This window comes from Sardina pilchardus, chromosome 3, assembly GCF_963854185.1.
Source record: "Sardina pilchardus chromosome 3, fSarPil1.1, whole genome shotgun sequence".
Lineage (NCBI taxonomy): Eukaryota > Metazoa > Chordata > Actinopteri > Clupeiformes > Clupeidae > Sardina > Sardina pilchardus.
In genome coordinates, this window is record NC_084996.1 from 28,805,545 (window position 1) to 28,830,501 (window position 24,957).

A 24,957-nucleotide genomic window follows, 5' to 3' on the forward strand; every position below is an offset into this window, starting at 1 on the left:
GCATGCAGCTGGCTCTACACATGCAGTTTCAAGAGGCAACCGATATTAAGAAAAACAGTTTATTTTTTTTCTTCTTTATACATTTGATTCCTGTTATGAAATTAAGCACACTTAAAACTAGTGCATGTATACAAATATGAAATAATATTAATCATAATAAGCATACATACAGTACAAATAATATAAATATGTAACAGCATGTTTATATATGTTTTTCCAAAGATGGTCTGTTTAGTGCAGTTACTGCCACAGTAACTCAAGCAGAGTGTTGACAGCTTGACTCCATCTTGTAAAATACATATCAAAAGGCTACAAATAAACAAAACGATGCTCTTCTGAGCTCCAGCGTTTTTTTGAGTTAGCTTAAAAATACCACCCTGGAGCCTAAAAGTACGTTCGTCTGATATGAGTATAACAATGACGCAGAGGAGCGCCAGTACAAAGGAGTAACTGACCAAACGACGTTGCGGAAACAGAGCGTACTATGGAACTGCCTCCTCCGTGGGTTGGCAATGCCTCGAAACTCACGAGCAAATATCAAACAGACCGATAGTCTGTGACTTGAAGCGTTTTCACCTTTTGAAAAAGAACACACACACAAAAAAAATACTTGCACCTCCGTGCTGCGCTTTGAGCGTTCAGAGGCGTTTTGGGCTACAGTAGATTGCACCAGTGACATTATTTGGAATATTTACCACAGAAATCAAACAAACAAAAAAAAAAAAAACATTTGTATGCCAAGCTGAGAAATGATTGCAATTGGTAACTGAGGAGTGTACATTCATTGCTTGAAACAAGTCACCACTTTATCAAAGCAGGTGGCTGTAGTCTGCTCTCCTCTCCTCTGGGTAGTCTGGACCCACTCGAGACCCAATCAGGGTAGTTGGGCCTCCTCCAGCACTATGGATACATCAGATAGCCTGGCAGGGAGTAGAAATACTCCTGTTTTGGTTGATCTGTGTGTGCATGTGTGTGTGTGCGCGTATGTGTATGTGTGTGATTGGGTGTGTTTGCGCATGTGTGTGAGCGTATGTGTATGTGTGTCTGCGTGTGTGTGTGCGTTTGGTCTGCCAGTATTAAGGCAGAATATTGCACTGGGGAGAAATCCCAGGGCCGTCCCAAGCACCTCGTCATCAACTGACGGCATTCCCAAGACAGCTAGGAGCTTGCACATGGCAGCCGCAGCTGAGACTAGACATGGTCCACAGTCATAGTCGTGCATGACCAGGCATCTCGATGTGGAGTTGAAGAAGAAGAGCATAAGAAAGATCACCACAACTCCAGACACAGAGGTGCCCGTGCCGAAAACCACACATTCAGTGATTCTCCAAAGCAGGCGCGTCTCCAAAAAAAGCGAAACTCCTCGTTTCTACAAAGCAGCTGTTGTCGAGTGGACATCAAGACAGACAAAAACAAAAAAAAAAGAGAGATGATGTAATGAAAGGGGAACAATAAGTGTAAACAAAAATAAAAATGGAGGAAAAGGAAGCGACGATGGGTAGAACAAAAAAGACAAAAGTCTGACAATGAGCAGAGGTGCAGTCGGGAGGGAGAGCAGACACTTTTTTCTGAGCGTGTGGAATGGAGGGGGACTGGGATCGCGCACACACACACCCGAGTCCCCACACTCCCCGCCTACAGGCTCCGTCTGGGAAGGGAGGAAGGGAGGGAGGAAGGGAGGAAGGGAGAGGGGGAGGAAGGGAGGGGAGAGAAGGAGAACTGGCCAGCTCAGCATCTTCTGCTCCTCCTGAGGTCAGCTTCACACCAGGCCAGAGTCTTTGGCCATCCTGTAAAAGATCCCTTTCTGGCCGATGAGACTGGATGGAGACCCAAACTCTGCCACCTGGCCTTTGTCCAGGACAAGAACCCTGGAGGGACACAAGAGTAGAAGGGCTTTGCTATAAACTGGGCACAGTGTTAAGGACTTACTACACAGTATATCACACTTTCTTTTTATCTCCTTGCCAGTTCACTTCTACAAGGCTCGTCATCTGCATCTGACAGCCACGCAGTTGTAAAAAGTGAAAATCTGACAATCTATTTATTGGCATGTAAAAAAGGCTTTATGCCAATTAGCATGAACAACAGCTGGGTCGTGAAAACATTTGGGTGAAAAATGCCAAAAGCACTAGAACAATAATGCATTGCATTCAATGGCCTGAAATGTGTATTATGTTGATGTGAATTCCTAGAGTGGTGTGCTACCTGGTGTAGTCCATGATGGTGTTGAGCCTGTGGGCGATGGTCAGCACGGTGCAGTCCTCAAACTGGGTGCGGATGGTGGACTGGATCAGGTTGTCCGTCTCCAAGTCCACCGCCGCTGTGGCCTCGTCCAGCACCAGGATCTTGGTCTTGCGGAGGAGAGCGCGAGCCAGGCAGACCAGCTGTCGCTGGCCCAAACTGAGGAGGGAGAGCAGAGAGGTGAGGAGAAGAAGACCCAGACAGATATTTTAATGTCCTCTTCCTCTGCTGGCTAGATCCAAGCCAGACAGGCCCATCAAAGGATGGCGGACACACAGAAAGCGGTGGTGGAAACAGTGTACTTGAGGAGTAGGAGTACCCCTCATTGAAAGAACTGCTGTTTAGGTTCCAATTTTGTTTAAAGAGTTTTTTTGGGCACTTTTTTTTGGTCACTGAAACAGTCACGGCCGCTCACATTTTTGAGCACAAATAAGAAAACAGGAAAAAGGAGATTTGGATCATGACAGCGAAAACAACTGATATTCCACTTGAAAATATGAGTGTGTGTATTGGTTAGCCAACTGATTAGTCATCTGGATATAAGCATATGGAGCCCCTACGGACCAGATGACTCAGGAAGTCATCCAGCCCTTTCCCAGCACTCCCTCTAGAGTCAAGTTCTCTTAGGTTTTTTATGAGATGATTCATGCTTTGTTCATTCATAAGTTTAGCAGACAACACATTCACTGTAGTGGCCTCTATCGACAAACAGCTTTTCATCAATCTAATGTTGTTTTTCTAGAGGTTACCATTCAACGTTTCCAGAGCATTGGTCTAGAACCGTGATCAAAACCCTTTAACCTGATCTACTTCAGAGGAGTTCCGCTATATAGGAATATCAGGACACCTTTCAGTCAATCCACCCAAAAATAGTATTTACTGTAGGATACCTGAGGTTTTCTCCACCTTCAGAGCACTCGTGGTTGAGTTTGTCCGGCAGACCAGAGACGAAGTTCTTCAGGTGGGCGAGCTCCAGAGCTCTCCACACCTCCTCGTCAGAGTAGCCATCAAACGGGTCCAGGTTCATACGGAGAGTGCCGGAGAACAGCACTGGGTCCTGCGAGACACAGACAGAACATGCAGGTCACTGTACGGTTCCACGAAAATTTAAAACAGAGTCAGTGAAATAATGCACATACTGTAGACACTGGATCATGAACACTCTCATGTAAAGTGCTAGCATAGTTTTATTCAAATCAATGCAAGTCAGACATTCTAAACGTCTTGTCCGGCTAAATATACAATTATATACAATTTATTTGAAGGGGAGTGTCTAAGACTGTAAAATGTAGGGGACAGGGTATTGTTCAGAAACAAATTCCTTGGCCAAATACAAAGTCTGATCCCTCTTTATACATGCTACTAACTGATCCAAAGAGCTGTAGGGCCTCTTTAGATACACACAGAATCAAATCGAAAGTGTGACTGAAGTAAGCAAGTACTGTTCTGGGCTAAGGTTAGGGTTGTGCGAGACTTTCCCTAAAAGCAACCTCAGCACGTTGTTGACATTGTTGTTGTGCAAGGGTGCAAGCGAGGGCAATGTTGAAGTGGGACTTTTGGCCTGGTGAGTGGACTGGATAACTGTGGAGACGTGGAGGTGGTGCGGTTGTGTCACTGCTCACACCAGATGAGCGGGAAGTCAATCCCCTAAATTATGCATTTTCCATTTTGAATAAACACACGCACACACATATGGGAATCATACATATATTTCTGTATGTTAATGTGATATAAATCTCTATTTTGTTCCATAACTCAACTCCTGTAAAAGGATATGTTGATTTCCAGAAACCACATGTATCACATTATTAATAATATATTATGAAATTATACAGTTTACCATTATAGGATGGTTTGTGGCTCAACAAAATCCAGTAACAATTGACCGACAACGCCCTAAAAATCCCCTACCTTTGCTGATTTCCCGAAGGAGACACGAGATCTCTTATTTGGAGGGAAATGGCTGCTCTGGCATGCTTGGTTTAAGCCCTCAACACCACATGCATGACCTATTTCATGCCTCTGCACTTTATCCTCAAGTTCCTTCGCCACAATAGATGCTTATGCGCACAGGGGCTATAGATCACCGTGGTGGCGGGAGGGCGATACATGACACTTTACTGAATTCTTTTACCGGCCCACGTGCAAAAACCTGCGGACGTGCTGTTGGCATTTTTGTTTTTGTCACTGTGGCCTGAGCCTATGGTTTGACAAAATGCTACTGGAGTTCCCCTAACTACAACTACAGATGGTGTGTGTCTGTGTGTCTGTGTGTCTGTGTGTCTGTGCGTCTGTGCGTCTGTGCGTCTGTGCGTCGGTGCGTCTGTGCGTCTGTGCGTCGGTGCGTCGGTGCGTCTGTGCGTCTGTGCGTCTGTGCGTCTGTGCGTCTGTGTGTGTCTTGTGTGTCTGTGTGTCTTGTGTGTCTTGTGTGTCTTGTGTGTGTGCGCGCATGCGTGCGTGAGTGTTTGTGTAAGAGTACGTTGACGTGTACGTGCATGCTGGTCTGTGTGAAATGGCCAGAGCGTACACCTCTGTATGGGAGTACTCTGGTGTTCCAGAGCACACAAAAGCAAGCACTCTCACAGCATATACAGTACCACTGTATACAGTATGTGTGTACTACTGTATATGCATGACTGTGAGTCTGATTTATGCTCCCACGTTAGTATGAACGCAGATCTGCCGATCTGTTTCAAACGCTGCACATTTTCGTCCGCAAACTTTCAAAAACTGTGCAGGATGAGGACAAAAAAAAAAGAAGGCTCTGTATCCAAATTTAATGCTGAGCATGAATAAGAATAAGAGAGAGGGAGGCCTCATTCTCACTTGAAAGCTACTATGCTTTGGAGGTTCATTATTCGATCAATTTAATATTGGGGTATGTTGATGATGATGAGTTGTTGATGATGTTAATGATGATGATGATGATGATTATGATAAATTGATGATGCTGATCAGGCAAAGTCAGTCTGTCATTCTATTTAGTCCATTGTTGCTCTAATGACCTGCCATCACTGGGGATTTCACAAGTGAAAGAGCTAAATAGGGAGCGAGGAGGAGAGGAAGGGTGAGAAGGAGAGGCAGGACTCAACAGATGTAAGGGACAGGGGGATGCTGTGGTGCAACTGGGCCGGTGGTACCATAGTGGCTATGGAGCTGGGCTAGCATGAGGTAGCCTGGCCGGTGGTAGCGTAGTGGCTAAGGAGCTGGGCTAGGATGAGGTAGCCTGGCCGGTGGTAGCGTAGTGGCTAAGGAGCTGGGCTAGGATGAGGTAGCCTGGCCGGTGGTAGCGTAGTGGCTAAGGAGCTGGGCTAGCATGTGGTATCCTGGCCGGTGGTAGCGTAGTGGCTAAGGAGCTGGGCTAGCATAATGCTGTATCCTGGACGGTGGTAGCGTAGTGGCTAAGGAGCTGGGCTAGCATGCAGTATCCTGGACGGTGGTAGCGTAGTGGCTAAGGAGCTGGGCTAGCATGAGGTAGCCTAGCCGGTGGTAGCATAGTGGCTAAGGAGCTGGGCTAGCATGAAGTAGCCTGGGCGGTGGTAGCATAGTGGCTAAGGAGCTGGGCTAGCATGAAGTAGCCTGGGCGGTGGTAGCGTAGTGGCTAAGGAGCTGGGCTAGCATGAAGTAGCCTGGGCGGTGGTAGCGTAGTGGCTAAGGAGCATAACAAATATGCTTCAGAAAAAGCGATGGGAGGGCCAGGGGGAAGTACAGTACCTGTGGGATGATGGTGATGCGGGAGCGGAGGTCGTGGAGGCCCAGGAGGGAGATGTTCACCCCGTCGATCTGAATCTCTCCCTCCGACGACTCGATGATGCGGAAGAGGCCCAGGGTGAGGGAGGACTTGCCCGCTCCCGTGCGCCCAACTATGCCCACCTGGCACACACACACATCAGAGATCAGAGAAACATGCAAACAAAAGCCACATGGCACATTAAAAGAAACTCAATCCCTCCCATTAAGCCATGGGAGCATATGAGAGCCACATACACACACACACACACACACACACACACACACACACACACACACACACACACACACACACACCTATCTCTCTCTCACATACTCTCACACACACAAACATACACACACACACACACACAAACACTCTCTCTCTCTCTCCAACATGCATTCTCTCCATACACATACTCTCTCTCTCACACACACACACACACACACACACACACACCTTCTCTCCGCCCTCGACGGTCACAGAGATGTTTCGGATAGCCAGCTCCAGGTCCTCTCTGTAGCGCAGGCCGAAGTTGCGGATCTCGATGTGTCCGACCGTGGGCCAGCCGGAGGGCAGTTTAGAGCTCTCCAGCCTCCAGGACGCCTGTGGAGGGTAGGACAAGTGAGGAGGGGAGAAGCACACCGGTCAGTCACACCTGCAGCAGCTGGCTCAAGTACACAGTGAAAATGAACGGGAGAAAAACACCAAAATCCATCAGTTAACTGAGAGTTTGCAAGCTAACTGGAGCTTGCAAGGCCAGTCTGGTCCCCTGTATTTTTAGACATTTTCAGACTCCACCACGCGTGGTTAATCCACCATCATCGTTCCTTCTGATCCCACAACAGTGGGCGGTTTCGCCAACCAGTCACTGATCTCTGACCAGCCCATGTGCCCTCCGAGTCTGTTTCACATTTGTGTTTTGTGCCACCATGACTGTTTACCAACTGCAGCCCTGTTTTGTATTGTCCTCGTTGTGTTTTTCAACTTACTTACTGAGATAAGTTTAGCTTATTCTCTTAGAGCTTCTGCCAAGGGGGAACTTTAGCACAGACAGAACTTCACTTACAAAATAAACACACACACACACAGACACACTTACAAAATAAACACACACACACACACAGACAGACACACAGACACACAGACACACAGCCACACAGACACACAGACACACAGACACACAGACACACAGACACACGCACACACGTGCGCGCACACACACACAAGACGGTGGTTATCCATGACTGCATTTGAATGCCTTTGCGCCATGCTCAAGTGTCCATGTCTGACTGTACTTCTAGCCATAACAAAACCTCAGAGAAATTAAACAACATTTACTGGCGGCTTTTTAAAAAAAAAGTGACTGACACAACAAATTGGAATTTTGCGCAACGCCTTCACACTTTCAGCCTCCCAACCACCCACATCCCTCCTCTTTCTCAACTGGGCGCAGCCAAAGCCTTCAGCTCCTTGTTGTCCAGTGCACATCTCATGTACTGAGGAGAACATGAATATGTTGTGTATTTATGATTTGTGATACAAATATATGCTATGTTTGATTTATGAACGCATCATATAAACAGTGCAGATGAGTATAATATGTGTGCATAAATCATTCATCTGTAGGCCGTGCAGAATTTTAGAGAGGTTAACAAGGATGCCTGTCGACACATGACAGACAAGCCTTGCTGTCAACACACCTCTACCATAAACTAACTTGAGCCATGTCCTGACACTACTCCTACGCCTCACCTCGTGTCAACTACAACACTAAATGTAACTTCTAAGAGTATTTGTACAGCGCACCTTCTACACGGTGCGAAAAAGATGGTTTGCGGACAGAGAGCTGCAGTCGAGAAATACAGTTGGACGGCAGTCGAGTTGACACGAAGGGGAGACCTCACACGGCAGTGTCATCCCTGTGTCCCAAAACCGAACTATTCTATTCCAGCTCGCGTCCTCCAACAGATCTATTCGGGGGGGAACAGGAGGGTTTGCTTGTTCAGGATTAAGGAGGTTCTGGAGGTTCAGAAGCAGGACAGCTTGAGGCCAAGCCCTTTCAGACGCGTGACGTGCCGCGTGCTGTGTTCCGTTTATGGGGTCAGCCCTTTTCTGATGCAGGGGGACAGGAGGCCAGGTCCGGTCTCCGGGCCAGCGTGATGAGGAGCCACGTGCCACGGCCCGGGAGCTGCATCCCGACCTGGACGCTGAGGTGGAGTTGGAGTCGACGCTTGCGCTGGACGCTGAGGTGGAGTTGGAGTCGACGCTTGCGCTGGACGGGCGGAGCTTCTGGAGTCCAGGCGGCTGTGGCGACGGGAGTGTGAGCGGCCGCGTGCGGGAGATAGATAGCCCCTGTGGCTGGACAGGCGCACGCCACCGCAGAGGGGAATTTAGGCTAATCACAGCTTGCTGACTGCACTGGAACAGAGGGACATCTCGCTCCCTCCCTCCCCCCCCCCCCCCCTGCACCTCCTCCATCCCTCTCTCCCCCTTTCTTTCTCCACCTCCGACCACTTTTTCTCCCGTCCACCCACCTGTTTTCCTCGCCGGTCTGTCTAAATAGTGTCCAAACAGACTGACATGGCTCATCACATTTGCTCTCATTTTCCTCTTATGGTTTATGGTCATGATCATTTAAAGGAAAACGGTGTTTTCAAAGCATACTGTAGACTACAGAGACTACAGATATACTGTATCTCTCTCCCACTCAGTCATCTTTGTCATCTCTCTCCGGACAGTTCAGCTAGCGTTGATACTAAGAAGGGCAAATCAACTGCAGCCATTTCAGACGGACTGACCAACCAACTGACCTCCTTCTCTGTGTCAGCATACTCCTGCACCTTCTCCACCGCCACGATGTTGGTCTCTAACTCAGAAGACATCCGCACCAGCCAGTTCAGAGATGCAGTGACCTGAGAGAGAGAGAGAGAGAGAGAGAGAGAGACAGAGAGAGAGAGAGAGAAAGAGAGAGAGGACAAAAGAGAGTGAGAGAAAGAGAGAAGAATATAGAGCAGTGAGACCAGCATATGGATAAGCTAAATAACAGGTGAACAAGTATGAATGATAGAATACAGAAGACAAAGAGGGAGATCTAGCCAACATGATCTTTCCTTCTCGTCACTAGCTATAGTGTGAAATATAGTATGACATTGTCAAAGGCAGGATTCTTTCTAACCTTATCAATGACTATATTTCATATTCATTTTGCTGTACAGTATTTCCATTTGTATAGACACAGTATACATTTCATATCTTATTTCATATTTTTTTTCATGGAAAATTAGGGCATACAGGGCTTAAAAGCAAAGAAGATGTCTGTGTCTTGAAGATTATAGGCCTATAGGCATACGGCATACTGTATTTTCCCACCTTAAACTCTCCTTTCCACACCTGAATTCAGACATAGTGCCTTAACACTTTAAGCCCTGGACATGTCTTCAAGATCCCTGATGTTTGACTGGGGATGAGGATCCCAAGCACCCAAACTGACCTGCAGCGCATAGGAGATGGCCAGGCCCATGAGCCCAGGACTCAGGCTGTCTCTGGCCATCACGGCGAAGAGTGCGGCGAACACCACAATGCAGTTCCCCACGAACTCCAGTCTGACGGCCAGCCACCTACCGCAGGAAGCACAACACATACATCCTTCAAAACCGAGGCGATAAAAGCGGACCCGAGAATAGCCATCGCAACACCACTAAGAGCAGTGTGGAGGCGGGAGACAACACTGGGGTAATTAAACACTGGAGCCTGGACCTTTCTGCACCGTCGGCAGACAACGGGAGATGGACCTTATGCAAAAGAAATACACTTGAATGACTGTTTGCATAACACATAAACAAAGCATGTCCTGCCCTACCTCACCAGACACACCAAGGGAAGCTACTCCAGTCATTTCCTCTAAAACAAAACAACTGGCTACTTTAACAGGCTAACAAAAATTTGCAATGGGACCTCTCAAGCTATTTGATGGTGTGTTGTCATCAGTCTTTGGCAAATATATATTTTCTAGATATGGCCATGTTTACTTTGACTTCCTGCTTCTCCTCATGATTCCTTATGAATGTGTGTCCTATGTCCAGACCAATCAAACTAGACTTACAATAGACATTCCATATATTATCCTTTTGACTGTTTTAGTTTTTCAAAGTGAAGTGAAGTTCTCTAGAGCTGAAAATGATCATCAGATGGTGCTGTGCATTAGCCGTCAAAGTTGTCGGGGGTTAACTGGAAAAGCAGGGTATACTGTGTGTATATACCAACTTTATGACCAACTTTTTTGAAAATGTTCATTGTAGATTTATTGTATTGTTTTTATTTGCATATCGCTCTGGCGAAAGGCGTGTTGAATCCCATAACCATAACCATATACTGTACCGGTGGTAATTGTTGCTGTTATTGTTATTGTTTGCATGTTGCCATGCTAACAGACAGAAGAATGCTAGGAGTAGCGTACCGATTGGCCACAATGCCGGGGTAGTAGGCCTTCTGGTTGTGGTCCACGCGGCTGTCACTCTCGCGGATGAAGCGCTGCTGCTCGCCGAAGGCCCGGATGACGCTGGTGCCCAGCAGCGTCTCGTTAAAGTGCGTGTAGACGGGCGAGCGGCTCACCGACTCCAAACGCTTCAGCTGCCGCGAGGAGGCCACGTAGAAACGCTGCAGGGTTCAAATAAGAAACGTTTGGTGTTGTTGTCTCTACTATCCCATGCAACAGGAGGTCTATATCAAAAGTCTGAGATATTTAATCTCACGTCAAGTAAAATCACAGAAGAAGTTATTGGAAGATTAAGCTGTTCCAAAATGACAACTGTCCCAATGCCAAGTAGAGTTGAATTGTGCAACTATACAATAGTGCATCAACATCGTGACCTCTTGTATTGGGTTTAAATAATTTAACTGTGTGCATTTATCCTGAGATTCTGTGTACAGGCATATTCTTTACATTAAATTGAATGGACGACTAAAAAATGTATTTGCAAGAAGCCTTAAAAGAATTACATCATTACAAATAAAACATTACAAACATTACAACAAACATTACAAAGCTGCTGCAAATTGATGGATGAAACGTGTGAATGATGATGACCAACCTGAACAAAGAAGTAGAGGAGGCCCAGGGGAGGGATGATGATGGCCACGAACGGCGTGGCGAAGAGGATGATGGCGCAGGAGCTGAGCACGTTGAACATGGAGCCCAGGAACATCTTGATGATGCTGGGGATGACCGCGTCGATGGTGTCCGTCTCCTTGGCGAAGCGGTTGACCAGGTTGCCGCTGGGCGTGCGCTCGAAGAAGGCCATGGGCGAGCGCAGCACGTTGTAGAGCATGGTCTCGTGCAGGTAGCGCGACGCTAGCACGCCTCCGATGGACACGGACACAGAGTACAGGAACACTGCCACACCTGGGGCGAAACCATGGGAAAGAGACACACAGGGACAACAGAGAGGAGGGAAAACAGACCGTGTTAACGAAGGTAAACAGCCTGATACCTACATAAAGCAACTCACTCTTTTCCTTGTCGTCTCAAAGGTTGAGGTTAGCTTAACTTTGTTGCACAACATGTTGCAACACCAAGGCCTATCACAACAACAGAATCAATATGGGTCTTAAAACAACCAACACTGAGGGCCCAACCAGGCTTGCTGCTCCTCAGAAACACAGTCGCTCCGACGCACCGAAGTTGATGGTTTGACCAAAGTCAATGATAGGCCCCCGAGCCTGAACCACTGCTCACCGTTGTCGTGCAGCCCTACAGCGTTATCGACGTCTCGGGTTTGGCAGACGCTTATCTTAAATGACCTGGTTGCAGTGTGGTTTTAGGTTTGCTCCTTGGAACCACCGAGGCTCACAGAGCCAAGTCAGTCTCTGGCAGGATCTAAAACATTCTTCCACAACAGCGAGCTTGAACACGTTGTCATCACGTTGCCCTAACACTCTGCAGTTGCACTACACTGTTATGTAGGTATGTTTGCTGAAATATATTTGTGAAGGTATGGATAGAGCGTAAACTTGACCCCTAGATCTGACATTTAGACCTTTTCCACCAACAGGGCCCCGGTTGTGTATTGGTTCACACTGTGAACTGTGCACATTCTGACAAAAATACATCAGTTTGAAACCAAAAAAGATGGTTTGGCGCTGGCACCGAAAAATACTTGTTTTTCCCTGGGAATTGGCATGGGTGTGTCATTCTATGGTTCTGTTATGCGCACAACACCCACCATTAATGTCACTGGTTCAAAACTTGCGGAAATGCAAAAAACACTGATGAATGATGTTGGAACTTGGATGACTATAAACATTGAGCCTCTCCAACATACAGTAGACTCTCTATGACCTGCTGCTAAACCTACTGAGCAGGACTCGCTCTGCAAACCTATGAGTGGACTGCATCACAACCTACAGTATGTCTGCCAGTGAGACAAAGCGGGACTGACCCTGGGAGAGGCCCAATGCTCCGTAGACCCCCAGACGCATGTTGCGATTGGGCTGTGTGCCGTTGATGACGGGGTCGTCCGTCCAGAGGCTGAGCCAGTAGTTGGAGCCCAGAGAGGACAGGTGGTGTGCGAAAAAGAGGAAGACGCTGGTCAGCGATAGGCACACTCCGATGGCCTTCATGTACTCCCAGAAAACGGCAAGCTTCACCTGTGAGAGAGAGAACGAGATAGACACACAAAGAGATGTTGTTTCAAAAGAAGGCCCAAACAGACAATGGACAATGTCAACATAATACTTTCTCGAAAGACAACAGTGTTTGCCACACGCGCTTGTTTACTTTAACAAACATTTCAAAAAGTATCTCATGACGATGCACAAAGGCACTTAGGATGTTCCAGAGTGTCCCTTGTTCTAGCATCGTCCAAACCGCTAACCGACGACTTGTAAAGTTACGAGTTATTCTCGCACCCGGCCGGTGTTGGCTTTGTCCGCCTCTGTCAGCTTGGCAGCCTCGGGGGACCTGAAGTTCTTCTTGGCCCCCTCTCCAGCACTCTCGGCCTTCAGCAGGGACTTGGCTGAGCCCGCAGCGGTCAGCGTGCTCTGGCTCTGTCTGCAGATGGATACACGGACACACACTTATGTTATTGGGAGGCGGCTCCAGATTTATGACGAGGCGTCACAGCTAGAGGTTATCACTGCAATTTGTCCCGCTGTTTCAATCGCTCTTTGTGGCTCTTGAAAATCATATCGTATTGACTTTTACAAGAGACATACAGTATGACTGTGTTTATGTCAAATTGTATTGTAATTCTCGACAGGAAGCAGTCCCTTTTTGAAAAGAGACAATTTAGAAAAGGGAAACCAGTTGACCTTTAGCATTGTCCTTGAAACCATATGATCAAACTCAACTGTTTGATATGATTCTCTGATTCTCTGAAATATGATAACTACAGTACGACACTTGATCCTACCCAAACTTAAATGTGTTATTCAAAAGTATATATCAGTACTCTTATTGTACAATCTAAATAAATCTAAATCTAGCAACTAAATCGTAAAAGTTTCAAGAACTAGAATACTTACATACAAATACACTGAGCAATCTATGCATTTCTCAACCCCTTTAATAGACAATCGCAGTGAAAAACATTGCACAGTCAAATTTGAACAGAGGTAGTGATAGCTCACCCCAACAAGGACACAGGACCTCCATTTTCCAGGCCTTTCCGAGGGGCAGAGTCTGTTGGGAGATTGGAGAGTGTTGGTGACACAAATCGAAAAGAAAGCCACACCCCACCATGCCACCATGCCACGATGCCATCCCCACCCCCAAACATCCCCCATCTAGGGCTGTGCAATTAATCAAATTCTCATAATATTTCCAACTGCAATTATGTTTTATGTATTATTATTAACACCAGAGGGATGCTTCCAAAGTTAATCGTGCTAAATTGCCAATATAATCCTGATAATGAACTTGTCCGTAATCGAGCAGCCCTACAAGCATCGCCACTCTCATCAGAACAGCATGGTGCGGGTGCCCTTCAGTCTCAGCTAAGAGAAACTTGACTAAAGGCATGACTCCTTTCATCAACCATCAAGTCTGGTCACATCAAAGCAACAAAAAACAAAGTCATCGCAGGCGACTGGAGGAGATCCAAGGCACACTACAACAGGCCTTTGACCAAGAGGAGATCCAAACACTCTACAGGCCTTTGACCAAGAGGAGATCCAAACACTCTACAGGCCTTTGGCTTTGACCAAACCAAAGAGTTGACTCTACGCCAGTGAGACGTGTGAAGTGACTCTTGAGTTGTCTTTGGCAAGACTTGGGCAGATAGGATAGAACAGATCTGACACACCATTACCGTGGTCCATGGTTATTGGTGGCATCAGACTGGTCACACTGAAGCCAATGCCTATTAGCATCATCTTCACATCCATGGTGTTGAATCTATGGATGTCATCATAATCCATGAATTATGCCAGGGGGGTGTGGACACACACATTAGTCATAGACGACCACCAACACGGGGACACCACTGACGACTGATGGGTCTACCACAGTTAAGGGGAAGGCAGCGGTCTGGATCCTATTGCAACATTTCCCCCATGGCATACCATGGGTGTGAATTCCCTGGTTTGGTTACAATCTATGCTACCAGTCGAAAGTCTGAGTACGCCTCCTCAACATGAGGTTTTAAACTGTTGTTTACACAGGCATTGGCCATTTAACAGACAGTTACGCAAGAGCTTAAAAGCAACCCATTTCATCTCCTACTGAGTGACAATCCCTGGGGGTTCAGACTCAATGGACCAGGAGACAGATTGCCAACCCCTGTTGTTTGAACACATTGGGGTAACACTTCACAGAGAGAGACAGAACTTCATTTGGTAAAATCTGGCTTCTGTGGTCAAAATTGACTATCCTCTTAAACTTTATTAGTCTGTCACAGCCAAACCATCTGGGCTTCAACACTTTTAAAGCCTCAGAGTGAAAGGCTGGTTGTCCATGCCAAGTTTTGCTCAATTATTCTGATGTACAAACAATTAAAGTACACAAGCTTGCTCTCAGACATTTGACTGGTAATGTGTAGCAAAAAAAGGGAATAAAATCAAGTCATTTCTATTTACATGAATACATCTACACAAACTATTTTTTCCCCTTCAGCACATCTCCAGCGTGAGGGTGAGGAAATGGATAGGGGAAAAGGTCTTGCTTCAACCTCGGGCCTTCAGAACCTTGAGGTGGAGCTCTTCGGAAACACAATCTACCGTGAGTGTACCATAATAATTACTCTCTGCAAGTCTCCACAACCAGATGCTCATGACATCTCTTTTACCGTTTCTGCAACACATGCATTTGGATTTTTATGCCAGTATCATCAAATAATTGAATTTCCCCTTGGGGATCAATAAAGTATCTATCTATCTATCTATCTATCTATCTATCTAATAGGCCTATGTCAATACACGTCAGGAATGGCAGTACAGTCTTGCAGACAGCTACTTATTATTGGGGCGTTGGGTTTTTTCTTTTTTTCTTTTTCTTTTTGGCCCTGACAGCCCAGTGTTCCAACTCCATCAGTGGCCCCAGGGACCAGGGCTTAGCAGGCCATCAACGACTGCACCAACAGGGCCACAAAATATAAACAAATCTCTCCAGCAGCCATGCAAGTCGTGCAGACGTATTATGGCGCCATATGTGGCTTAGGGACCTAACACCCCTTCAAACCTTTATCTCCCCCCATATCCTCCTCCTCCTCCTTCTCCTCCTGTTCCATCTCTTCTGCTGAACAGCAAGTGGAAGACAAAAAGAAGGACAAAAACAAAAAAAGAGGACAAAAGAAATGGAAACACATGAACATAAAGGCATAACATCAAACAAGACCACATGTTTGTAACAGAGGGCGGGCGGGAAGGAAGACATAGGCTGGAGCGTGGAGAGGTGATGCAGCCCAAGCTAAGTGTGAAACAGGCTTAAATGGTTGAACAGAAGCAGACTGGATCAAAAGGAAGACACAGACTGCGAGTGTGATGGAACGCCCTGACTGAATATATGTGTGGGTGTTGGGGAGGGGAGCACGTGCCTTTGACCACTTCCTTTCTTCATATTTCACTGCCTCGTCTGTGTGTCATGTATGAGAGCATGTGTTATTATTTTTCAAAAAAAAAAAAAAAAAAAAAAGTCCTCTCAAACCTACGACATAAAAGTCATTAACTCAACAGTGGTCATCTATCAGAGCTGGTAGGGGGAAAAGGCCTGGTCAACCACCCCCCCCTTCACTTCCAACCCCCCTGATACATTTCCACAGGGCTTGAGCTCAAGCAAAGATACAGCCAGTACACAGCCAAAGCTTCCCTTGAAAAGCAAGCTCACAGAGTTCCAGACTGCGTCTGTTGTTTGTCCTCAGCCTTCTAGGCTTCTCCGGGAGGTGAGGCTCATTCACACGCAGCTGTCTGGGGGGCCTGCTGGGTCTGGCCACACTAGCGCAATTATTCACTCTGTGTGACTGGACTGGAGTCAATCTCATGAGCTGCACGCCAGTGGTGGCCCGGGAGTCTATAATCACTGAACCTGCGCACTCCCACCAGCAGAGCCGGAGCTGAGGACCGTGAGTGAGAGTGCCTGGCCGTCTGGGGGGTAGACCAACCTGCTCCTGCTGAAGCCCAGCGGTGGATGCGGCCCATTTTCCACTGCTCTAAGACCTCTTACTAGAGTCCTTTTTCCAGTCAGTTTGAGCCTTAATATTTGTATGAATAAATAAATGAATTAATAAATAAACGTTAGCCTAATCTACAGGAACCATGTGAAATATAAAACACCAGATGTGACCTGCAGACTTATGCTATTGCAGACCTTGACTAAAAAGGCAAACTGACCATTCACAGAAATACAGAAATCTTGGCCACACACAGAGTGGCCACAAGGGGGCTTCAGCAGCTTTTGAGCAATGAAACACAGTCACATCAGTGAACTGTTGTACTGTAGTTAGTTACCCCCAAAAAACACATGGCTTTGACAGGACAACTAGTAGGAGTCTCTGTAATGAAATGTCAACACTCTGATAATCTAACTGATCTACAACCTACACTATGTAATAATCTGCCACTTCCTGAGGTATGTTTTTCATGAGCCTCTATTAGTATCATCTTCAAACTAATTTGGATGGACCATGGTCACGTGGAAGACAGACAAACACACCAGTCATTCCCACTTGTCATCCAGCACAGCACAAACTATACTGTTCAGTGGCCCGGGTTGGAACGGCACACAAAAATGTACGAAAAGCCTTCAAAGAGCAACAGCACAAAAAGAGCGTTTACCAACCACCTGGACGGCTTGTGGTATTTCCAAGGCCTTTGCTTGATTTCAGGTCGGTACCTTGCTAGATTTATACAAAAAACTCCATGATGCTTCATTAAGTGTTCAAATGCGCATGGCGCATGTGTGTGCTGCACATCCATAGACAGATAAACCTCACATCACCCACCATGCAAAACAGATGGTGTGTTGAGATATACCCAGATAGGGGCAGCTTAACAAAAAAAATGCCTTATCACAGGGGTCAGGACATGCCCACACCCTTCACAGTCATCTGAACAATACATGACGGAATGACACAAGAGTAGGGACAGATGTGTAAATATAATGTAAAATAAAAAAATATAATAACATGTTGGGACAGAAGCAAGCGACAGTACAGTATCTACAGCTTTTGCAGGGTCACCTGTTTCTTCTTCGGTCTGCTCGGCGTTGGCGTAGGTGTGGACAAAGTCGGCGAAGGCCCCCTGTCGGCCCAGCAGCTCCGAGTAGGAGCCCGCCTCTGTGATTTCGCCGTCCACCATCACGAGGATGAGGTCAACCTGGGGCAGGAAGCTCAGCCCATGGGTCACCAAAACACGAGTCTGTGCAGGGATACAGAGAAGAATTGAATGGAGCAATGTGAATGGTATGAAATGAGTCACTGACAAGAGTCAGCAGTGAGTGTATTTGACAGTGAATTTGAAAGCTGCAGCCTGCAAAACGGTTTTGATCATATTTATTGAAACCGTCACTATGCTCCGACAGAACAACATAAGTCAGCCGGTTTTAGAAAAAAAACCTGCGCTTCTACCTCCACCTAGAGCCTGTTATTTGATTTGCAAATGTTCACCGCTCCCCCTTCTTCTGGTCCAATAAGCACAGGGCTGTGTGAGATCTGTCTGTCAATCACAGTTCATGCACAGTCACTAATGAGCACAAACTCGATGGGAGGGTGCTTGGTGGTAGTGGGGGAGGGGCATGAGAATTGTGAACTGTTCAAAATGTTGGCTAAATCCCCTCAATCTGCCAGACTTGCTGACTGCAGCTTTAAGTAAATGGGTCCATTAACCCTTTGAAGTCTAGGCTATTTTCATTGTAATTTTGCTACCTTTACTTTTAAGCTCATATCTTGGTCATTGTAATGGCCCTCTATACATGCTATAATGCTGGGCTACCCATACCCCATTGAGGTCACCAGGAAGCATGCCAGTAAAAATATCTATTCATATTTGTATAGGTGGGATTGTCTGGCATCTGGCAATATAAGAATCATGATGGTGGGATACTCCAGTCTGTGGCTTTACAAAAATATACTGTACAGTATGTACTGACATGAATATCTTATTCATTATGAATAGTTTCATTAACTGAAGTCTGGTCACTAAACCACTGGGTGGAGAACGGGCCTTACACTCCTCTGCATTTGCTAGTTAGCTGTCGGCCATATTGTTTAGATTTGTTCAGTTTCATACTTTTCCAGTGTTCCAATAATACAATTTGAATTAGTCTGACGTACTAAAGACAGCCATGGGTTTATTTTATGCAACAGTCTTGTTCAGGCTTCTTTCGATAGTCTGACTAACAATTAGTCAAGATCTTAATTTAATGACTAAGGCTCTGTCCGAAACAGAACAGGCATCAAGGTACCAGCTACAAACTTTGTTTTGGACGGCCTACCAAAACAATAACAACACAGAATGTTGTTGCCAGAGGGGTATTTCACAAAACCTAGATAAGGGATTAAGCCGGGATTTTTTGGTTATCCTGGATGAACTTACCCTTGACTCGGTTTCACAAAAGAGATGCTACATAAGTTGCCATGGGAATTTATTCTCTGAAGCTAGCCTGCTCCCGACCAGGCTAACAGCCAAGATAAGTTAATTCTAATGGTAATTACATCTGATTGGTTCAGCTAGCTGTCATTCAAATCAGACCTGCATGCGATTTTTGAAAGAGCTGTATTCCATTTTTATACTATTTGCTACTTGCGTTTACTCGCAAAACACAACAGAATGTCTGCCCAATACCATTTAGATAGCATTTAAATTATGGTGGCCTTATAATTAACTAGAAAATGTAATTCCATGGAAGGAATTACCATTGCATGTAAATGCAAAAAGGTTACTGACATAATTGTATTAGGCCTATAGTTAAAAAGACAACTAGGCTACACAGACGAATAGATAAATAACAATAACCCAATTACAATTCCACTGAAATTAGGCTACTTGGAAAGTCACATTTAAAAAGTGATTTATGAAAATGCATCAAAATTGTGGATAGGCCTATTAGGCTATTTTGGAAAATAACTCTTCATTTATTAGAATTTGAAAAGACTGAAATGAAGTTGCCAACTTCAAACGAGTTGCAAGAGCTGACACTTTGGTGGTGAAACGACTGGTAGGATAGCTTATAGCCTTCAAGCAGGTTAAAAGTAGGCATGGAATACGGAATACAATCTCATTCTCAAACAACGCCAATCAACGATGATGCAGCAACAGGTAGGATATCTAGCAAATGTAACGTTAGCTTACAGGCCTAGGATATTTTATGTAGGCTACACATTTTACAGGATGAGCTAGTATGTTCTTCGAAGTGTGTTCAGGTGCGTGATTGTCCTAATAGGAATGTACAATAAGCTTAGGTTTTTAATTTGTGAATGATACCGAAAGCTTTAAATGATTGCCTGGCTGGCAAGTCTAACGACTAGCTTGCTAAACCCTGTTCGCCTTGCAGCCTACCCCGACGTTAAACGTTAGCCTGGAGCAAGTTTGGTTGTCGTTAGCTAAGTAAATACAGTGTTTACATTGACGTTAGGTTAGATTGTCTTTAGGTTAGATTGTCTTTAGCTGTTGATAACGTTACCGAGAGCAAACCGGTTAGGCTACTGTAACGATATAAACAAATCAAGTAAGGAGTAGCCTAACAGGAGACAAGACGACAACGCCCTGGATTACAGTGGCAAGGTAGAATGTTTTCACAGCTGTAGACGTAACGTAACATTCACGTTTAGCCTGGTTTAGCGCAGTGGTGATGCCATGGCTTTGGATCAGACTCAGAGATCCTTGATTACTGACAGCTGAGCACTGACGTAACAATTAGTCTTTGCCGCCAAAGGGTCTCAATGTAAACTCTATGGGAATTTTAAACTTTTTTATCGTAAATATCTCAAAAAGTATAAAGTTCACAAATGTGAAAAATACATAGAACAAATCTCCGTTACAAGACCTGTGTATGAGTGTTTGAATGACGTCAAACGGTTCAGTGGTTTTAGAGCCTTTGATCGTTGATTTTGGTCGGAAGCAGAATAATTATCCCGATAAGAAGAACAGTGATAACAGTACATTGCATTTAACATGCAATGTAATTACAAAATCGTTGTTTGCATCTTTTTTTGACTGACGTTTAATGAATAGCCTACTGTAGTAGTTGATTGGAAGTGGAGGGGACATATTTCGAAGGTGTTTTCAACTAATTTGGTTTAAAGACAGAATAAAGATATATATAGTCATACTTTGTGCATCTTTGCGGAGGCAAGCGTTTTTTTAATGACGTTGCGTGCTGAGACAAGGAAGCTCTCACACGTGGGTGCATACGTAAATTTGCATTCAGTTGGTCTGACACACCTACTCCCGCTATGTAACAGAAATAATCATGATTCCCCATCCAAAAAAGTAAAACTTTACCTCGTTGTTGTCTATATCAAAAGCGGTTGTTAACTTTGAGTGCAAGACGCTATTTTTTGCGTCTTTTTTATTCCAACCGTGAGTTATTTGGGGGAGAAACGAGAACGCGCACACATCCCGAATAACTTACACCTGGCTTGACATAGACGCTCCTGTTCATCCTGGATTGGCGTTAGTGAAACGAGTTTAGCAAGGATGACTAGAGAACGCTATGTCAAACCTGGCTTTATCGATTATCTTGGATGTCTTAATTCTGCTTTTGTGAAATACCCCTCAGGATACCAGGAAGCAGAATAACGTAATGTTTGACTGCATCTTTCAGCTCACAATTATTTGAAGGCAGAAGGATACATCTACGCTGCCTTAAATTTGGCAAAACAAAGCATTTTATATACATATTTGATCTAGGCATGCCTCTATGCGACCGAATGCTGTCTTAGAAGACGTTTTCTTCCATTTCGGACACAGACTGTTGTCAGTATGTCTATGCAACTGGCTCCTGTAGTCTTCATTCCGAATGAATTACTGTAAGACCCTTTTCTCTCAAGAAGTGTTCCAGTGAAGTCACGATCATCATTAACAACAATGCTGTGGATAGAAAATGTAGTGGAACTGGACTGAAAGTGCGACTGCAGTAAACCTTACCCTTCCCCGGAGCAGGCCCTGAGGACCGATGACCTTTTCGAAGATGTGCTTTCCCACGTGGGCGTCCACGGCCGACAGAGGGTCATCCAACAGGTAGACGGCACAGTCACAGTGCACTGCCCGGGCCATGCTCACCCGCTGCTTCTGACCACCTGACAGATTAACACCCTACAGACCAAACACATACTGAATATTGTAAAGGGCTACTTTGAGATTTATACTTGCACTGCTTGACGAAAAGTGGGGATACATAAAATGTTAAAATAACAATAGGATAATATCATATTTAACAAACAACCACGAAAACACAAGTTTTCGAGACTCAAGTCAACATTTCAGTCTGTGGTGACCGACAAACACAACAGATAGATGGAAGACGTCCACACAAACAGTGACAGTCATAATCAGGCAGGCACCCATTGACAAAAAATTACGAAGCAACCATTCATTGAGGAATGCACTAAGCCTGGTCCCAGAGGCTACTACAGGGCATTTAATTATAGGCCCGGGCCACCGTCTGGTGACCGAGGCTACGGCTAGTGACTCATCACTGCCACAGCGGATCTGCGAGTCTGCTGACTAGGCTAGACGCCCAGGGGATTAATGGTGTGGCTCCGTGTGCCAGTGTGGGTGAGCTGTCCTATCCGCTCGGCTAGGCTGGCTCCATAACTTACAATCTATTGTGCTATCCCCAGAGCACTGGGCAGTCAGATACTAGACGGCTCAGTGAACTGTTCAAAATCACGAAACCCTCAGGGGACTGTACCAGAGTATAAACCGCTTCACAACAAGTTGTGGATCAAAAGAATTTCAGTGGTGGCTCTAGACTGGTTGTGTACCCAAGGGTAATGTTAAATTATGGGATAGACATGATGACTGTTATGCTGTTTTTTGATACCTGTGCAGATTGTTTCATTCGCACCCCAGAAACTGCTACCATCATGTATGAGGTGCCCATGATGGTGGGGCTGGGTTTTACCTTCTCTCCGATCTCAGTTTCATCTCCTCCAGGCAGGATCTCCAGGTCGGGCAGCAGGGCACAGGCATCCACCACTCGCTGGTACCACGTGTCCTTCTTCTCCTGCCCAAAGACGATGTTGTCTCGCAGGGTGGCGTTCTGGATCCAGGCCTGCTGTGGCACATAGGCCACTGAGCCCTGTGGGAGGAGGAAGAACTCTTGACACACCGTGGTATATGGAGAATCCATGTTACGGAGTTATGGAGACTCCAAGTGCCACTCAACAAAATACTTTAAGGCTGTAGCTGTGGCTGTCATTTCTGCTTTAATTTTATAATCATTTTGGAAATAGAGCTGCCTTAATGGTCACTTTCACTTTGTTTCACTGCATTTAATCTTGCATTTCCCCTTGGGGATCAATAAAGTTTCTTTCTTTCCATCCATCCATCCATCCATCCATCCATCCATCCATCCATCCATCCATCCATCCATCCATCCATCATCCATCCATCTACACTACACGTTTCAACTGGATGTGACTGCTGTGCTCACACTGTGCTTTCAACTGCTCACACTAGAAGACAAATGAGAAAAAATCTGACTTGCTATTCATGCTAACCATTCTTTGACATACAATAGGGCTCGGGCACGCGCCTTGCATTCTAGGAATATTGCCGCCATGTTGGTAGCTCACTGCATGTAATAATCCATTCATTCAGATGCAGAAGACAAGAATGCAGAAATATAGTATTAGCGATTCTTTTCCTCTTGCGATCGTGGGTTGCGCTGTTACACCCCACTACACAGCAACATACGACTAGGAAAGCAAAACTAAGTAACAGGAACACACTAACAGGCGGGAGTAAATCTATAGTAATCCATAATAAACTAAGGAGTGAGGCTGCCAATATGGCTGTGCCCGCAAAGTTTTCACGTCATGATCCCGAGACCTATTCTGACATCGGACCGGAGCTAGAATGCTGATTGTGACTTTTTCTAATCAGACGTTGTGAGCCTGTTCAAACTACATGACAGATCAGTCAGGACTGTGGCCCCTTTAAAAAAGTTTGTTGAACTTCTTGAACTTGTTGAACTGGCAAAATTCTGGGCTAAATTAGCGTCAGATTCACACTTGCTAGGCATTATAGTTCCCTTGATCCTACCTTGATGCTGACGGACCCTTCCTGTTTGTGCATCTCCCCCAGCAGAGCAGAGAGCAGCGATGACTTCCCACAGCCCACATGACCCACCACCGCCACCAGGGAGCCTTCTGGGATGTGCACGTTAATCCTGCACAGGGAGAGACAGAGGGGCAGAGCAGCCTGAGACAAGGGCAACGAGAGGGTTAAGAGGGGGGGGGGGGCGGGGGCATTACCCACCATCACCAGCAGCACCACCACCAGCAGAAGCAGTAAAGTAGGGTAAATGAGGGGCAGGAGTGAGGCACGGGAGAAGGGTTACAGAAGAACCAAATCATCATCATATAGCCGGTCTTCACGAGTTAAGTGGTGAAACACGGTCAGTCAATGTCAGGAGTATTCACATTGTTCACAAAAGGATTTACCAGCACTTAAATTGATGGGCCAGCAGTTCACTGGGGCACTTTGCATACATCAATTAAATAATTCCACTTCAAAACCCGCTAAATGCCTCTATAGGACTATAGGAGTCTGATACAAATTGCTCCTTTAAAAGAAAAGTGGTCAGACGGATTTACAGGGTTTTGCATCTCAACCCTTCACTATTCTACTTCAATTGGATTGTAAATAAATAAAAGGGGACAGCAGTTCTGTATCTCACATCAGGTTATGATTGTGTGTTACGTAAAGGACGTTTTATATTCTGCGGCATAATTCTGATATAAAAATCTGCCACATTTTATGGCTGTCAAGTCAACAAGCGGTCTCAATTCTCGCACCTCATTGGCTTAGACAAGATGAGATCAACCTTTCAGTGAGGATTACAAACAACCACAACGTAAACCACAGCCACGTGTTGCTGTCTGGGTGATACAATGAAGATGATGCGTCATCCTCTCAAAGACAACACAGATCCAAACCAAAAATTAGGAGTCTGACCTTGTTTGCTTTGGCAGTGTCAGGGGCTTTTGTTTATTCTATATATCATCGTTCTTGTGAATAGGAATTACATCGTAAAACTTTATTACTTACTATAACAGAAGTTTACACTCCAAGTGGGTTTAACCCAAACAAACAGACAGAGCCACTTTAGATTGATGTTGTCAAATGAAGAGGTCAGCCATAGTCCTTACCTCTTCAAAGAGGGGTCATCCCCTTTGGACCAGCTGAAAGAACCATCCACAATACTGATGCTGTCTGGAGCTAGAGCGGGAGAGAGGGAGAGGAAGAGGGACACAGGCAGACAGAGAGCGAGAGAGAGAGAGAGAGAGAGAGTGAGTGAGCGACACCCTCAAGAGCCTCTCTCAGTC

The 24,957-nt window shown here is 45.7% G+C and overlaps 1 protein-coding gene across 1 annotated transcript in view; it reads right to left on the reverse strand.

The window, feature by feature from the left end:
* Positions 1 to 45: 45 nt before the first annotated feature.
* The window catches only part of abcc1 (ATP binding cassette subfamily C member 1 (ABCC1 blood group)), a 38,674-nt gene continuing 13,762 nt past the window's right edge, over positions 46 to 24,957 (reverse strand). Inside the window, exons 15-31 of the mRNA XM_062532697.1 lie at positions 24,781 to 24,850; positions 23,672 to 23,798; positions 22,530 to 22,706; positions 21,551 to 21,718; positions 17,644 to 17,821; positions 13,601 to 13,652; positions 12,881 to 13,022; positions 12,412 to 12,619; positions 11,065 to 11,375; positions 10,431 to 10,630; positions 9,465 to 9,591; positions 8,785 to 8,886; positions 6,431 to 6,577; positions 5,956 to 6,114; positions 3,132 to 3,298; positions 2,206 to 2,400; positions 46 to 1,868 (exon numbers count right to left, since the gene is read on the reverse strand). Of these exons, the coding sequence (XP_062388681.1) occupies positions 1,760 to 1,868; positions 2,206 to 2,400; positions 3,132 to 3,298; positions 5,956 to 6,114; positions 6,431 to 6,577; positions 8,785 to 8,886; positions 9,465 to 9,591; positions 10,431 to 10,630; positions 11,065 to 11,375; positions 12,412 to 12,619; positions 12,881 to 13,022; positions 13,601 to 13,652; positions 17,644 to 17,821; positions 21,551 to 21,718; positions 22,530 to 22,706; positions 23,672 to 23,798; positions 24,781 to 24,850 (2,639 nt within the window). The 3' untranslated portion in view covers positions 46 to 1,759. The remainder of the gene's footprint in view (positions 1,869 to 2,205; positions 2,401 to 3,131; positions 3,299 to 5,955; positions 6,115 to 6,430; positions 6,578 to 8,784; positions 8,887 to 9,464; positions 9,592 to 10,430; positions 10,631 to 11,064; positions 11,376 to 12,411; positions 12,620 to 12,880; positions 13,023 to 13,600; positions 13,653 to 17,643; positions 17,822 to 21,550; positions 21,719 to 22,529; positions 22,707 to 23,671; positions 23,799 to 24,780; positions 24,851 to 24,957) is intronic.